This window comes from Leptonotus elevatus, chromosome 9 (genome assembly GCF_054856555.1).
Source record: "Leptonotus elevatus isolate MCC_2025b chromosome 9, RoL_Lele_1.0, whole genome shotgun sequence".
NCBI classification, from domain to species: domain Eukaryota; kingdom Metazoa; phylum Chordata; class Actinopteri; order Syngnathiformes; family Syngnathidae; genus Leptonotus; species Leptonotus elevatus.
Window position 1 is genome coordinate 13,463,054 of NC_141247.1, and position 17,236 is coordinate 13,480,289.

The window sequence follows — 17,236 nt, forward strand, 5'->3', positions numbered from 1 at the left end:
AAATATTCCATTTAACTGCCTTTAATTGGTAAAGTCCATTTGGATAGTAGACGATACCACTGGTTTTGTGGCTTATTGTCAGTTACAATAATGAAGGCGTCTCTGGTTGTTGATATTCACCCGACTTTTCTTGCTTTCCTTACCGAAACTTGAAAAGTGTCATTAAAACAAAAAAGCAACATGTTTCCGTATATCTACTATGCACATCAGTCACTCCTTTAAGCCATCAGTTTCTCATCACAGATTGTCATTAGAGAAAAACTCCCCGGAGACTAAACCCCATCAGTACAAAATGAAATTCTCCTATAGCTTTTACTGACTTACATTCAAGTCAAAGTGTGCTCTTTATTTTTGTATTTATTTTATAGTGTTGTAAAAGTCAGAGCATGTACGCACAGTATTGCAAAATGATAACACAATATATATAACAGTGAGACTGGTCTATCCTGTGAATTGAAATGATTGGTGAAATGTCAAAATCTCATTTGTGGAGCAGGCCCATCATTGATGAAGTTGGTAAAGAAGGTTCTGCCAGGCTGCCGTCGGACGGAAAATAAAAGAGCTGTCAAGTGACCAATCTTGCTGGAATGAACGCATACCTTTGAGATGGATGCGGGGACTGACGCACAATGGCCTCCAGGCAACCTCCTCCGTCCTCGAGGTGTGTGACTAGTGCAGAGACGTGTACACACAGGATATGTAGTATAGAATAAGAGGATTTATATCTAGAAATATCAACTGCCATTGTCATAATTGTCATCACAATGAAAAACAACACTGAGTCCCAATTTTCAGAAATGACTGAACACTGCACAGCTTATTGAACAGTATCAGAATGTATTTTGGTAGGTCACAGTTGTTTAATTTCAAATAACTCGACAAAGTTACAATTGATCTTATAATCTTTTCCGTTATCAATTTGTGGGGTGGTTTATTTGTACACATTCATTTTTGAATTGAAAAGTACATATTTATAAGGTTTCCACAATATAATCAGTCATCACTGAAGCACTTCCCTGACTGAGATAGTTACTAATAGATAGCTATCACAGACAAGACTGAGGTTTTATTCCTGAAAAGTGAATTTGATATAATTGTAAACCACTGTAACATTAACCACAGTTTGAACATGCCAGAAGTGTGAGGAAAACTGCTTGGCGTCGGCACTCTCGAAGTGGCCACAGCGAGCGACACGAAAACTTGCCCTAGTAGAAATTTGACAAATCCAGCAGGCCCGCGTGTGACCCCAGTGAGGTGCAAAATATTTGTTTGTTTGTTTTTTGTTTTTGTTTTGTTTTTGCACCCACTCACACAAACACATACAAACATGGTCTCCCAGGCAGGCAAGAAAGCAAACCCACGGCGACCTGCATCGTAGGCAAGTGACGGTACCACTCCGCCACCTGTGCGTGGCTAGCTAGCCTGTCATTGTCATGTCATTGTTCTTTTAGTTAGCACGTCTGCCACACATTGAGATGTTCTGTGTATGAATCTTGGCTCAGGCCCTCCTGTGTGTTGTTTGAATGTTTCCCTCATTCTTGTGTGGGTTTTCTCCTGGTAGGTACTCTGATTTCCTCCCACATTCCAAAAGCATGTAAGTGAATTGAAGACTCTGAATTTTCCGTTGTTGTCAATGTTAGCGCAAACGATTGTCTATATGTGCCTTGAGATTGGCTGGCGACCTGTCCAGGGTGCACCTCGCTCCTCGCCTCGTGTCAGCTGGGATGGGCTGGAAGTATTCTGTAATAGTACCACAGTGCCAATAATAATGACTGATGACGTAAACTACTGGAACATTTTTGGTATTATCAAACACTACCTTTCTTTTTTTTGAGTGCTTGTACAATGATTGGGAAAGCAAAAGGAAGTTGTGTTTATTGCAATAGCAGAGCCGTTGCTTGTAATGTACAGCAACAATGTGCTTCGGTGTATTTATGTTGCTACAACATAGTTTGCCTTTTATGGGCTGCTTACAACACCATTCATCTTCGGATTCACTTTGCCTCTCTAGCCACTTTGCTCTGTTTTGTGTTGCTTCTTTGTCTTTCTTCATCTTCCTTTACTCACTCAGTGACTGTTTTCTGTTGCACTTTTATAACATTTATTTAGGTCTATAACAGTGGTGTTTTATGTGGAACAAATAAATAATGGGGTAGCAAACAACAAAATGCAGGAGTCTGCCTTCCTGTCTGGTGTTCTTTTTAAATAGCAATTTCGATTCGAACTGCAATCTTATAAATAACAAATCATATGGGAGCCATAAAGGAAAATACAACTGAAAATGTTAACAATAGTAGACAGCAACACATATACAGAATAGAATTGCTTTGCTGAGTGTCAGTTTGGTCACTTGTTGCTCAGCAGAGTTGATATGGCTTCATTTTATGTACTGCTTTAGCTAATGAAAACATATATGCAAGCCACGCCTACTAGGCTGTTTGAACGTTAACTACATTTTTAATCAATCACAAAGTTAATGATAATCAATAATTATTACAATGGTTAGTGTAGTTCTAAAACACAGCAATAATTTACTTAGATCCAAATCAATGGAATATTCGTTCATTTGTAATGCAGTATAGTTGATCTAATTCTAATATTGAATCTTATTAAATAGGGCAATTACGCCCAAACAACTATTTTTAGAACAGCGCACAGCGTATGGGCGTGGCCAGTTGATTTTCGGACAGAAACACAGGTATAAAGGTATAAAGTATCAGCGCTATAGAACCCTATGCCTACAACAACATGCAAGTTGATCAGTGTACGATCTGAGCGGTCACTGTGTCACCACGCCACTTTAACAAAAGTAACTAGATAGAAGTAACAGCCCAAAGATGGGCCTAAAATCTTCAAATGAAAATCGTGAAAATTCGCGACCAACACGATATTAGCAGCCGTCTAGACCGCACCGGAGCGGCAGCAACGATCTTACAGTAAATCTTACCTTTCCGCCCACTTTGAGGTCTCTGCATGTCAACCACCGTTTAAGCTGTTCCAAAGTGTGTTTGTTGATTGAACCATGTTGAAGTTTTACACCTGGGATGTCGTTCCCTTCCAAAATGAGGTGTACGCGTGTGTCCTACGCTGTTATTTTGTGCGACTCATGCATATTAATTAGGAAAACGTGACGTCATATGAGATCAACCCTATTGTGCAAGTATACGTAACATTTTGTGTACAATGTAAAACAAATTTTAGACTAGGATTTACTATACTTCCCCAGAAATAAAATATTGTAGGTGTTATTATTTTGCCATCATCTAATAATATTAGGTTTCTGTTATACAAATATCTAGCTTAGCCTCCGCCTTTCCCACATTCACAAGGTATGATGCATCAGTTCACTGCAATGTGACTTAAAGTAGTTTTCGTGCTTCAGTGTTAAAATGACACATAAGCTCTAAGTGAGGTTGTGGCCGCAGAAGGTGGTTAATGGAGCTTCATTTGGGTCAAGGGAAGTTGGGCCGACCCTATTTCGTATACTCCTGCTGTGGAAGATCACACAGTTGTTGAAATGGTTACATTGTATTTTGTATTTTTGTATTGATTCTCATTAGATTGTGTACTAAATCTTGTGGGCAATGAGTACGCACACATTGAATTGATTTTAGCTTACATTAGCGCATCTATTTGTTTGGTGATTATCCCATCTCCTATCAATCGCTGTTTGTTTTCTTCACCATCAACGTATTGATGCTTTTAGTAAGTAGGTATTTCCGCTCACATGCACCACTTGTTCTCTAACAAGGAAGTGAATGGGAGGGAAATGCAATAGTTGTGCATGAAATTCCTGGTTCAGTTAGAACTGGTATTTAAACAGTCTGCAGTTCACATTTCGACATCATGAAACCAAGACAACACCTAACAACTGATCAACAGTACCGCACCTTTGCGAGGCTTTAAAAGAAAGCAATCCCTCAACACCATTTCAGGAGGGCGGCCATTTTGTCTCTTGCTGCCGACTGAAAATTACATCACAATTTCTCAGGGCTCAGGTAATGACTAATCACAGCTCAGCTTGCAAACGTCACATGACCGAACTCAGAAAACAGCCGAGCCGTGATTGGTCATTCGCTACCTGAGCCCTGAGCAACTGTGATGTCATTTCCAGTCGACAGCCAGTGGCAAAATTGCCGCCCCCTGAGAACAGGATGTTCTCAGAGAGAAGTGGCCATAGGCCCAGGGTGACCAACTGTCCCGCGCCGCGCGGGCACGCGCAGCGTTTGAAGCTCAATTCACTCATCACACAAATTTGAGTCATGTCCCGCAAAATCAGTGCTTGTCCCAATAATAATAATAATAATAAAACTTTAATGAGATTTTGACGCGATACTGTCAGACGTAACCATGACGACAACAAGGCGTAGCCACGGACTTTCTGCGGTAGTCAGTCTGTGAGTCGCTCACAAAACGGCCGCCGAACTGTTGTAAACCAGCGAACCGTTGAACAACCATAGTTGCTTTTTCGTTGTTGACCCACTTCTGCTCAACACTTGGAATCAAAAGACTTGAAGCTACGCCGGCATAACTAGGATGTTGCGATGACGCAAAAAAAACAACAACAAAACGCGACCATCACGGAACGGGAGGGATTGTTTGTTAGCCCCAAATTGCTATCTTCAGCTAGCCCGTCCAACAATACATGGACAACAACTGCGTGCTGAAGATGAGTCGTAGCTGGTCTGAGGACAAAAGCACAGCAAACATCTCGAGACACTGTTACCTTGTGATACGGCATCCCAAGTCACATTCAAGTGGTGAATGGTATATTTTTAATCTGGCAACACACGATCAGTGGCATTGTTTGGGGACGAGCTAGTACAGTGTATATATTGTCATAATTTTGTTATCCTGTAAAGCATTAATACTAATGTCTTCAAATTTTAAATATGGTTTTAGTATGAATCATAGCCATGAATGCAGTTGTACAGTGTAAAGTGTAAAAAAAAAAAATAATAAGATAAATGTTTACTACAGTAAACAATTTAAGAAAAAACCCCGCCAAAACTCTGCATTGCTATTAACTTTGTTACCTAGTGACGACATAAAACATATTAAGGCGCCAACGGAATTTTCGCTCCTCCTTCGATTCCTTTAACTTAAATCTAGACCTGAGACAGCACAAACAACCTCACTATTTTCCTCATTTATGTGACATGAGTGAAAACAAATATTTTATCTGCTAAATTCAGTATCTTAGATGAGTCTTTAATCCTATTTTTAACTCAATATGAATAAGAAGACATTGTTAATTCATTGTAAAGTTGATTGTCTTTTCATATTATTCTATTCAGATCATCATTACATACTATTTCGGAGCAAATATTCTTGATTGGCTGCATAATTGTGCAGGTATAATTATAAATGTGCCTCTGTTTCATCTTCTGTGGTGGTCCTAATCATATGTGTGTGTGGGAGGGTGTAGGGCCTGCATGACAGCTCCTAATCAGTTAGTTTTACAGTGGCTCCATTTTTAATGGTCTGCGTAGCATTTGGTGTTGTGGTGAGATAATCAAGTGACTAATTGCAGCGTGTATGAGGGGCGCCACCGCGGGTGGCTGCTACACTGCAGAAGAAGAAAAATTCTTAAAAGATGGCTGATTATTTTTTTTCCACGAAGGATGAACTGAACACAAACATACAGAAAATGAAAGGAAGGAATTCTGTGTTTGGTACATTGCTTTTTGGTTTTAGACATAAAAATCAGAAAATAAAGGACATTTTCTGGTTCTCTGGTGCTACCAACACAATTTGGAGCTGAACACACTCAAGACTGTGGATTATCGTGGATTTAAAAAAACATCTTTCGCTGCAGCCGCCCCTCACATTGTGCAACTGCCCTGTGTCAACCGTCAAGTTCTTGGGAATTACAGTCTCTGAGTCCCAGGACCTCAAGTGGGAGTCCAACATCAACTCCACCCTGAAAAAGAAGATGCTGAGGAAGCACGGCGTGCCACAGGAGCTGTTGAGACCGTTCTGTACAGAAGCAGTAAGATTAGAACCAAGACAAGGGCAGGCAAAGTCTTTTCGGATCCTCCACACCCGGGTCACAGCCTCTTCCAGCTCCTTCCCTCAGGCAGGCGCTTTTGAACTATACACACTAAAATCAGCAGACAACCCACTTGCTTTTAAATCCTTGAAACAGTTGACACAAAATTCCCGCGTGGCGCTTTGCAAATGTTTGCCAATTTTGCACATCCTGTATGACAAAATTACTGTATTGATTATTGTAACTTTAGCTGTCTACAGTACACATTTGTACAACTGTTGTTGATCAGTAAAGATTTTTGTCATAGTTGATTGTCACTGCAATACTAGTGTAGCTCATACTACCGGCAAAACATTTATTGTGTTTTTTTTACATACTTTGCCAATAAAGATGATTCTGATTCTGATCAAAGCCAAAAGATAAGCACTGAATTTGTTGGCTGTACAGATTTGTGTTAGTTTTAGATTATATTATATTAGATTAGATTAGACACAAATTTTTCATCCGAGGTCTCGGGCATCTGCTATAAATTCACTCCTTGTTAGACAATTACTCACAAACTCGTCTAATACTGTCTTGAAACACATTACTGAATTAGTTTTATATGAGCAACATAAAACAACAACAGCCCACTTTTTATTTTATTTTTTTACTTTTACTTTTTATAAATCATACCTGAGCCTCACTTTCCAGGCATGACTAATCAATTTGCAATCAGTCTGGATTAAGCGTGGGTTGATTTGTCACGCCTGGAGAGTGGAGTGTAGGAATCATAGATATCGTAAGGATGATGTGTAAAAAGATGACTTATGTTACGCAACACACATTTGATCTGATATCGATGAATGGAGTCTGTGCTCAGTGTGCGTGCACTCTAAGAGATCTAGGAGAAGTTAGCGAGTTTTGTCTGACAAAGAGTAACTTTAAACAGACATGAAATTAACATTTTATGAACACGGAATGAAGGGTAACTGTAACTGTAGTAATGCCACTACTTTTGCGGTAGCATTTTTACATCACCTGCAAACACTTTACGACTGTTAGAGAAGCATGGATGTAAACAACATGGCAGAAATGGAGAGTTTAGCAGAGAATAAGATGGGAACAGAGCCCAAAAAGTTCATGCTGAAAAGAAAGAACTGTAAAAAGTCAAGCAAGTCATTAGTAACTTGGAAAACTTTTCTACCACTGAAAGTCACAACACTTGATGACTGACACCTACGAACTGTTTTAAATTGGAGGAAAACTTTGCATGATAGAGTACAGTGCGGTGCAATGTGCATCACATTTTCCCTCAGCGTTTGTTTGTAGTGTGCGCAAGTACACACACATAATCTTTGCTAAATTCCAAGGAATGCATTTGGGACCGTGGACCTTCTGTTAACTTGTTTCCTTTTTTCTTCAACGTTATTAAAGTCAGAAGAATAATTGGAGCGTTTTTTTCATCTTTATTTTGTTTATCTCAAATTTAAAGCTTGGAGTGTACTTCATGGATGAGTTGTCTCCCCCCTCTATTTTTTGAGTCATGGATTAAGTGGATTAGGAATCAGAAAGAGAGGGAATGATGGGCGTAGAGGGAAGCGCAAGGGAGATAATGGGAAAAACATGGAGGACAGATAAAAGGCAACAAGAGTGGAAAAAAAAGGAAACATGGTCCCTGACATGTAGGAGCATGAAGACCCAATGTCATAGTGTTCGTGTGTGTGTGAGAGAGAGAGAGAGAGAAAGAGAGAGAGAGAGAGAGAGAGAGAGAGAGAGAGAGAGAGAGAGAGAGAGAGAGAGAGAACTATGTGCTAATTTAATTCATTTTTTTTTAAACCACTAATTTGTTAGAGGCCTTTAATGGTGCCTGCTCATCTGTATAGTATTACAATTGACCTTTTCTTCTTCAAAATTCCATACTGGTGGCTTATGGCTAATGAGCTCAACCTCATAGCTAGCGTAATTTGCCACACAATCACTGGCCACAGAATTAGGAGCATCTTCACAGTGTCATGAGATCCAATACAAAAGATAACAATGCTAAATTTCAAGATACTACTGGGAATTTAAAAAAAATGCTAGTTTACAATGTGTATATTTATAATACTATATAGGAATATGCAAACAAAATCATTAGGAACATCTTCCATTATGAGTCAGTGTAGTTCCAACAGAGCCACCGCTGTCAAATAAAACAACATTAATACCGCCGGGCCTGTCAAGGAAAACGTAAGTCTTTGCATCTCGCAAACCGATCACATCTGCTGATTAAGATGATTTCATCCTGCTAATACTCCTTGCTAATACTGTCAACACTGATAACTTGAGGGTATTTTCATTAATGTTTAGCTTTTTGTCCCCTGCTCCCCCTCAGTGTATTTTTAGATTAGCCTTGTGGATAGTAGATGCTGATGATGAGGATAGTAGCAAGCCTGCAGCCATGCAGGGAATGTGTGTAATAAACCGCAATTACTGCTGCACCCGTCACATGTGTAAACAAAGCTTTGGGCTGTGATTAAATTTCCCATGTGAAAAGCACATTGTAAAAATAAAAAATAGAACTGCTCTTTTGTAATTGCTCTTTGTATTTGCATGTGGATTTCATGTGCGCCACAAAATGGTTTGTTTTTTGTAGTCCAAAACCTTCTTTTTTTTTTGTCTCAAGCGTCACGGCTTTTAATTATGTAACAATCAGCATTTTTTTTTGTGTGCTTTTTTTTTTTTTTTTTTTTTTGCTGCAATATGCATGTCTGTGTGGAAAGTGTGAGTGCCCTTGCAGAGAGCCTGCTCACCCTTCTGTTGTGACAGAACAGGTGCAAATGAATATGAAACAGACCGCCAGGGCTTTTAGGGGCGGCCCCTTCTGTGTCCACGCTCATGTCTGAAGCGTCATGGAAGAAGAAGAGTATGCCTGGCTTCTTTGTGTCATTAGCACTCAAGTGTCAAATCAAATACACAAAGAGAGACAACATCTCAATATGATGGAACCATAACATTTGAACATTTCCACTCACTTACCGGAGGTTTTACGATGGACTCAGCATATGGGATTACCAACGGCGCATGATATAATGCAATAGCCTAGTACATAGATGTCAAATTCTCCATAACCACGCCAGGGGAAAAGTCGTCCATTTCAGATCTTGTTCCTGTTTCCACCGTGCAAAAACAGTAACTAAAATTGGGTGAAATAGCTAACCCAGCGAGGGGACCAAACCAATACTGGGTTATTTATACCCATCAAATTGGGTTTAGGATTTGACCAAGCGCATAGGGTCAATATTTTGTTTTAGCAAGGAGTAAAAGCTAAGCTACTAGGGATGTTCCGATCCGATCACGTGATCGGAAATCAGGCCCGATCACGTGGTCTGACTAGATCGGAATCGGACGTTGTCTCCTGATCAGGACTCGGATAAATATATGAGTTTTTTAATTTTATTTTTTTATAACTTTTAATTAAATCTGGAGTTGCGCGGTGGCACAAATTGAGACTTCATTGTTCCACACAGTTTAGCGTGCAGCTTAGCGTCACTTCGCTACAGTGACACTATTAATGTCATCTAGCTGCGGGGCTAAACAAGGAAATGGCGCACAGGTATTTGGAAGTAGATGATAATAAGTTATTATCATCTTTAATGTAGAATGTAAAAGGTGTTGGGGTAGTTTTAAAAAATAAATAAAAAATAAATTATCCTTAATAAAATGCCGAGGTATCGGATCGGGACTCGGAATCGGCTGATCTCAAAATGAGGTGACTCGGACTCGGGTCCAAAAAAGTGTGATCGGGACATCCCTAAAAGCTACCATACTGATGAGTTAAAGCTACCAACAAATATGTTACTAGGTTATCAGGAAAGCTTGTCTTGGTTCTATATTACTAACACATTCTAAGAAGAAGAAGCATGTAACTCACATGTTGAATGTTACATTACATTTACTTTAATTTCAGTACACAACAAAACGTTCCTCAGCTGTTTGTAACAGTCATTATTATGGTAGGACGATACCACGCCACATGGTGACGCCTCTCTAATTTTCTACGTCAATAGGTCAATCTTCTCCCTTGACCTTTTTACTTCACTTGTTCTCATGGTCATGTGCTCAGACTGCTGTGCTCTCTCGCATGGTTGTTTTGGCTACCAAATAAATAAGTACCTGCAAAAATCTTCCAGCCTTTTGCTATCCAACAGCACATGCATGGCTAGCTACCTCTTCCGCTCACCGATGCCGACAGTTGGACTTTGATAAGTTAAACTAACATTGTTTCCTAACTAAATGAGGTTGGCAGGCGTTTGAGAAGAAAATCAAACTTGAAGGTTAGTCTACACTGTCCTTATGTTCATAATTAGATGTATGCAAGGTCATTTTTATGTGATCTATAATAATAATAATAAATGCATGTGATTCGCTGATATGCAAGAAATGTGGGAGCTCTCTCTCTCTCTCTATATATTTTTTATTTTATTTTGTCTACTGTAACAAGAACTCCGTGATCGCCGGACACAACATTTCACAGCCTTCCTATTTGTCCTCCCTCAATCACTTCAATGTGAGACATTCCCATTCATGCCCCCACCACAAATAACTCACTAACATCCTCTCATTACTTTGGAGAGAGAGACAGAGAGCATAGGATTTATGTCGACTTTGTGACTTTACTGTAGCACATCCCTGTCAGGTGACACGCCCCCCGACACACACGCACTGATCCGCTCTCTCCCCTGTGACACAGACATGCAGAAAAAGGCGACGATAGGAGCAGCCGACCTGCTGCTCCACGTAGACTACGTGACTCTTAATTTCACTGCTCTTCTCATTCTAACCTCACCGGAGCATTAATCGCATCCACGTCTCTCTGGTTGTGCCACCGCCACTGGAGGAGCAAAACGCGGACTTGGAGAGAGGCAAGATTCGGCGTGTCCTTCCTCCGCGCTCCGCATGCTGCGCGCATAAGCGCATGCTGGCTTGTTGTGATGCACGCTACGACTCACACGAGGAAACGCGCGCGATCGCTCACAGGAGCCTCAAGTCTGTTCAAGATCACTACTACAGTTTTAATAACCGTAATTTCGACATACTGGTCGGATTATTTGGCGGGTAATCGCTGCTCCTGATAAGAACCTGGATTTAAGTTTAGTTTGGTCGTTGTCTGTGCGTTTTTTCTTTTAATCCGACCCAGATACATATGGACTGTGCAGGGCGCAGCGTGCAAGCAGTCGCGCAGCTGCTTCTTCACAACGCGTCCTCGGCGAGGTTTGTCGGCACCCAACAGAGAACCGACAGGAATGCGGAGCTCGGATTTGTCCTATCCACTCTCACCTGTGACACTGTCAGCAGTGCGCACCCAAGTAAGTCTTTCTCCTGAGTCATGACTATTATTGTAATTTTTTTTAAAGATGGTATTTCATAAAGAGCAAAGTCACATGGTAGGCTATAGCAATCAAGGGCATTGTCCTGCTGAACCAAACCAATTTGATTTCAGAGCCAGGTGTGTATATAATACAAAGCAATTGTTATGAAGTTTAACTCTGACCTTCAAATACACTCTGTAGTTTTATCCCATTAAAATTATGGTTATAGAACATGCATTGCTGGATTAAAAACACACACACACACACACACACACACACACATCATATATAAACCCTGTGTTGCGCAATGAATTGTGACCTCGAGGCAGTATAACCACGTGAGTTCTCACTGCCAATCAGGAATCAAAGTTACTGACAACTTCTCGAAAACAAGAAATTAATTTTGACATACTTGCTTGCAGCACCTTGATATGTAGTTGTTAGCACATCTACCTCAGTTTTGAAGTGCTGGTTTTGAATCCTGTGCACATTTTGCATGTTCTCCCAGTGCTTGTGTGGGGTTTTTCCAGGGTATACTCCAGTTTCCACCCACATTACAAACGCATGAGTGTTAGGTTCATTGAAAACTCAGGTATTCACAAAGTGTGTTATGCTAGGCCTAGACCTATTGGTGTACGCGGGCCAGGCAACCTCTAGTGGTATACAAAGAATTGCCTAATTAAATTCTAAATTGCAGCATGTTACAGTATTTTATTAAATGTTTTCTAAATTCAATACTGTAACATTTGTTACTCTATATTGTACTGATATTTGCATTGAACCTTTTAGAACCGTTTGTTTTCAAATATTTATTTAAGTTTAATCTATTCAGTTTATGTGGAATGCATTTTAAGTCACTCATTTATAAGTGCAGTGTTGATGTTTACATGCCTACATATTCATATTAAATATATTTTTTAGGAATAAAATCTGCCTTGTTTTTTATGAACACTTAGGCCTATACTACACTGTTTTATTTTAATGTTGGCCTTGATGATGACGAGTTAAGTCTTTTTTTTTAAGTATATTTTAGATGTAAAAAGTTTGAGGAAACACTGTCCTAAATTATATATTGTTGTGATTATGAGTGTGAATGATTGTTTATCTGTACTTGCCCTGCAGTTAGCTGGTGACCAGACAACTTGTTACCCCGCCTTTTATTTGGTTTGACTCTGAGTCAAATGAAGACAAGCACTATAGATGAGTGGACGATTATAGTACCTTTAAATTACTATTCTGCAGTGATAAAAGCTCCTTTACTGGTCAGTTAAATGTTTGCAAATTTTAGTGAATATACAATGGGCATGTTTTAATCATCAAGCCCTGAACTTTTTAAAATATTAACTATATCAAAACAGAACTTCATTAATTGAATTGTGGAGAAAAATACTATTTAACGGAAGTGAGTGCAACCAAAAAAGTGAAACATCCCTGTGGTACAATTCAGAATTCCCTCAAATTCTTTTGACAAGAATACACCTCTAAAGTTGCACAAAACTTTTTTAGAGTTTGAGCCACTATTATGCATCGTCACACTACACCTTTGTCCTTAAAAGGGGGAGTTTGCAGTGTTAAAACAGCTAGCAAGATTTGCTAAGATAGCATTAAACCAGCAAGCCAGACTTGTTTGTAATAGTCTTGGGGCTCTATTTTTGTGATTGCACAGCAGGTGGTGTATCTATGGGTGGAGGCGGGTTAGACCCGATGTTGGCAATTTCCCATGTCCAAAATCAGGATCCTGGCAATTTCCCATGTCCAAAATCAGGATCCGCCGGCATTTGGGCCACAGCACAGATGCGGCGTCTGTGCAAATGGAGCCCTAAATGTTTTCGGTTTCAAATGTAATGTTTTGGAATGTATAATCAATTAAAATTTAAAAGAGGTCATCAAACTTATCTGTCAAGTAGAAATGTTGCTAATTCTGCATCACTTCTGCTTATTAGTCCTATGCCCAGCTGTTGGGAATCAAGGGATTGAGATTTTTTTTTTTTCTGAAGATAAGGTTGTCCCGAGGTAACAGGTCAGTGCAAGACCGTTGGGGGGGGGGGGGGGGGGGGGGGGTTGGACGGGGGGTGGTGGGGTTGGACGGGGGGGTACCCCGAGTGCAGAGCAAATGATTGATACTTCATGGAAAATAGTTTTGAAAGACACACAAATTGAAGCTTTCTGAGTCCTCCGAATGAATTGTGTTCCACTTTATTTAATGCATAGCTCAATGTTGAGGTTGCCAGTCTATGCTTTTAACAGAACTTGACCTTTCAAAGTTTTCCAATGATAGCATCAAAACATTTTCATAAGCAAGCATGATGGCTCAATGCAAATTTCTAAAAAGCCTTCTGTGTGTTGTTTCCCCTCTTGCCCACCCAGTCAGCTGTTGAGCCCACATAGGTCATGCTGAGGCAGGTCCTCCTCAACTCCACCAGTGCCCCACACCTTGACCTAGCGCTCATGGCCCAGTCTTCTACGAGCGCCCCCACCTCTGTCAATGTGTCTCATGGCAGCTTGGTGAGCGTGGCCGCCCTACTAAGACCCACCGCGGGCCGCGGAGCAGGAGGAGGGGGGCTCAGAGATGGCGAGCTCCACAAACCGGACCTGCTTACCTACATTGTCATGTGCCTCCTGTTGTTTCTGCTGGTGCTGATCATTGTGTTCTTCATTAACTGTCAGCTGCGGAACTCTTTCTTCGCCTCCATGCCGTATGACAGGTCACTGAGAGAGGCCCGGACATCGTACAAGTAGCCTATGAGCAGACTATAGTGTAATGTTTGAAGATTGGGCCTACTGCGGGAGCACACCCAATTATTGGCTTTCCTACTGGGTAATGTGTCTCTGAAAACTGAAAGCTCACATGTTTGCAACAAACTTTGCTTTTATCATTTTTTGTTGACACATTTGAATGCCTGTTTTATTCAAGTCTTCTTAGAAGTCAGAAATAATTCACAAAAATGTTGTGGGTGACCTTGATGAGCTCGTATTGACTTTGTTTGTGAATACACAAATGAAATTAATATTTTTGGAGCCTTGGTCATATTTCATACAGAGATTGTGTAGCCATGTAGAGATCTATGATACGCACCAATTTTCATGCAAAACCAACTGGGTTCTAGGGATATGTCGTATGTGCCTCCACTAGTCTAAACATGGCATTCTGGTTAAAATGGTGTTTTTGGAATATAAGTTAAGAAGCAAAATCCACCCGTTTTTATCCATCTCAGGGGCCGGCCATTTTGCCAATATAATGACCAATCACGGCTCACCTGTTTTGTCAAGCTGAGTCATGATTGGTTGTTACCTGAGCCCTGAGCAGCTGCGGCAAAATAGCCACCCCCAAAGATGGAAAAAAAAAAGGATACATTTTACATACCTCATATTCCACAAACGCATTATTAATCAGAATACTGTGTTTAGACTAGTGAGGCTGCTTAGAACACATTAATGTCAAGAAAATTTGCGGTTGACAGCAACATTTTATATAATCAACGAATGTATGTCATGTCATTTCTAAAGTATTTCAGTGCATTTCTGTGTGCGATTACTACATCTCGCTGAAAGGGTACATTTATTTGCCCCTAGTTTGTAAAAAAGGAACTCTGGCCCATTACGTGCACTTTTCCTATAGTCAAAGAAAATTTCTGACTTGCCAGATATCTGGAATTCAGCATTAATAGTGTTTTAACATTGCCTTGGAAGTTCTATTTTTCATGGCAGCTAATATCTGCAGTATAGAGAAATGTTTGTCTTGTGCAATGATGCAACCAAATCACGTTTCCTATCCTTCTGTAGATTGTACAATAGTGTTTAAATGGCAGACTGCAAGACTACACCATGACATAAAGATTTTGAAAATCTCTTGTGTTATCTGATGAATGAATGCTGGCGCTTTTGTTGCAGAGGTCACTGCTGTGATTTAATACAGCCTCATAGGGCATTTTTATGAAAGCCATCTGGCTGCTGGCCGTACCATTTTTCACTTTTAATTAACCTTTACCCGATTCATAGCATCAATGTCCTGAGGAAGTAAGACTTGAGGCTGAAGTACAAGACAACTTGTGTGCAATAAACCAAACTGCAGCACTGCCAGCTTCATTGCCACCAGTCTTGCTCAAATCCTCTTCAGCCTTGTTGTTGGAAACATCTCTCACATACCACGACGGATAAACGAGTCTATCAGTGTAATCCAGTGCAGACTGGTGTGCGTCTGTGTGTATGTTTTTCAGAGGTAAAGCACATTTGTATTGGACTCTGGGGATTACATAAAACCCAGAGTAATGGCTGGATTCCAGTAAACTTTGTGCATGATCTGAATGATAATTTCACTAAAATGAAAGTAAACACACAAGCTATTGTTTACGTTGTTTAATTAAAACTTTTATAGGATTTAATTTGAGAAGCTCAACGTAACAAAGCAGAGTATACATGACTTCATCTGAAAGCTTACTTTTGTTTGGAAAAAAAACTTAGGCAAAACATCTCAACTCACCCACAATAACACAACCAATATCAACACTTAAATAAACAACACATAGGGCCTACTAGTTCTGGCTTCGACTATAGCTTGTGTGTGTATGCAGCTCTTATCACGTGTAGTGTACTTGGGATGACCAACAACACACCACAGTCTGTCTGTCATAATACAACGGCCGACCTGTGAGAGACAGCATTGACGGTGATACAAGACATCCAGAATGATGGAAAGCACAAAGATGAAGAAAAAGGAGTAGCAGACAAAGAAAGCGAAGAAAAAAAACTAGGCTAGCTGTTAGCTTATCTGGTGACTATAGTCACCAATGTATAGGCCTACATTGCTGTGACTAACTCTTCTCTTTGTCATTTTTAATTAAATGTCCTTTTTAATATAAGACATGTTGAACAATAATGGCAAAAAAGGCAAACGTTTTAGCAAATACACTAGTATTTTTAATTGATTAACTATTGACATAGGCAACTGCTCTGTTATGCTAATGATGTGTTTCCGGTGTTAACACTGGCACAACTTTGTCACAATCGCAAAGTCTGTGGCTCGCCCAAACTCGGTATTGACCACAAATGTAAGGATGTGCACTGCATTCGTAAATAATGAACAGCTTTAACGTTTACGATTGTCGGGTCCGACTATTTTGCCAAATCAGGAGAGAAATCACTCTTAATGCACCACAAATCACTGAAAAATCACTCAGGATAAGCTTTAGAGACAACCAAGAATTTGGCCTTTAGTGTCCTTGACCACAAGAAAGAGAAAATGATCAAATTTGTCCTAACTGAGGGTATGTGTACCAGGGTTTATAGTTAGCTATGCATTGTGCACTGTGCTTACCTTGCAGTTCACAGTTAAACCCTTTGATGGCGCCCCAAGTCATTTTGTTGTTTGCTGTGTGTGCTGAGACACACTTGATGAAACATGCATATAAATTAAATTGAGGTGGCAATGTAACAACTCAATTGATTTGTATTGATCTATATGTTTTTTTCTAAATTGGTAATTTTAGTAACAGTAACAATTCGATTTGACTAATTTGTGCAGAATTTGGCGTGTGCAACCAGCACTTGCTTTTTGAATAATATGAAGATAAATGCTCACTTCTTTTTTTTTGACACTGCCAGAGATGTATTTATTTACTATTTTGTTTATTATTGTGCGTGTGGTTTGCAGTGAATTTTGGTCACGACTCATAGCATTTTTGTGTCACTAAGCGATGTTTAGCTTTTACATTTACAGTTGTGCTTATATGGTTTACATACCCCAAGCCAGGGTATGTCAGCTTTCAAGCACAACTGTAGACAGACAGACAGACCGACTCTTATTAATAAAGAACTAACTAAAGAAAATAACAACATACATTTATGATTTTTTTTAAACAAAAATGTTAAAAGTGGATAGACACATACATACGTTATTTGTTATAAATTAATA

At 39.9% G+C, this 17,236-nt stretch overlaps 1 protein-coding gene across 1 annotated transcript; it reads left to right on the forward strand.

Annotated features, from left to right (window-relative positions):
• The first annotated feature begins 10,706 nt into the window (after positions 1 to 10,706).
• On the forward strand, positions 10,707 to 15,779 carry smim32 (small integral membrane protein 32). Its single transcript, XM_086085152.1, has 3 exons — positions 10,707 to 10,878; positions 11,173 to 11,322; positions 13,693 to 15,779. Exon 3 carries the CDS (start codon positions 13,717 to 13,719, stop codon positions 14,062 to 14,064), a length of 348 nt encoding a protein of 115 aa, XP_085941278.1. The 5' UTR covers positions 10,707 to 10,878; positions 11,173 to 11,322; positions 13,693 to 13,716; the 3' UTR covers positions 14,065 to 15,779.
• Positions 15,780 to 17,236: the final 1,457 nt, after the last annotated feature.

What these genes read in the sequence shown, in the direction of transcription:
- smim32 (XM_086085152.1), top strand. Translation starts at nt 13,717, where the DNA reads ATGCTGAGGCAGGTCCTCCTCAACTCCACCAGTGCCCCACACCTTGAC.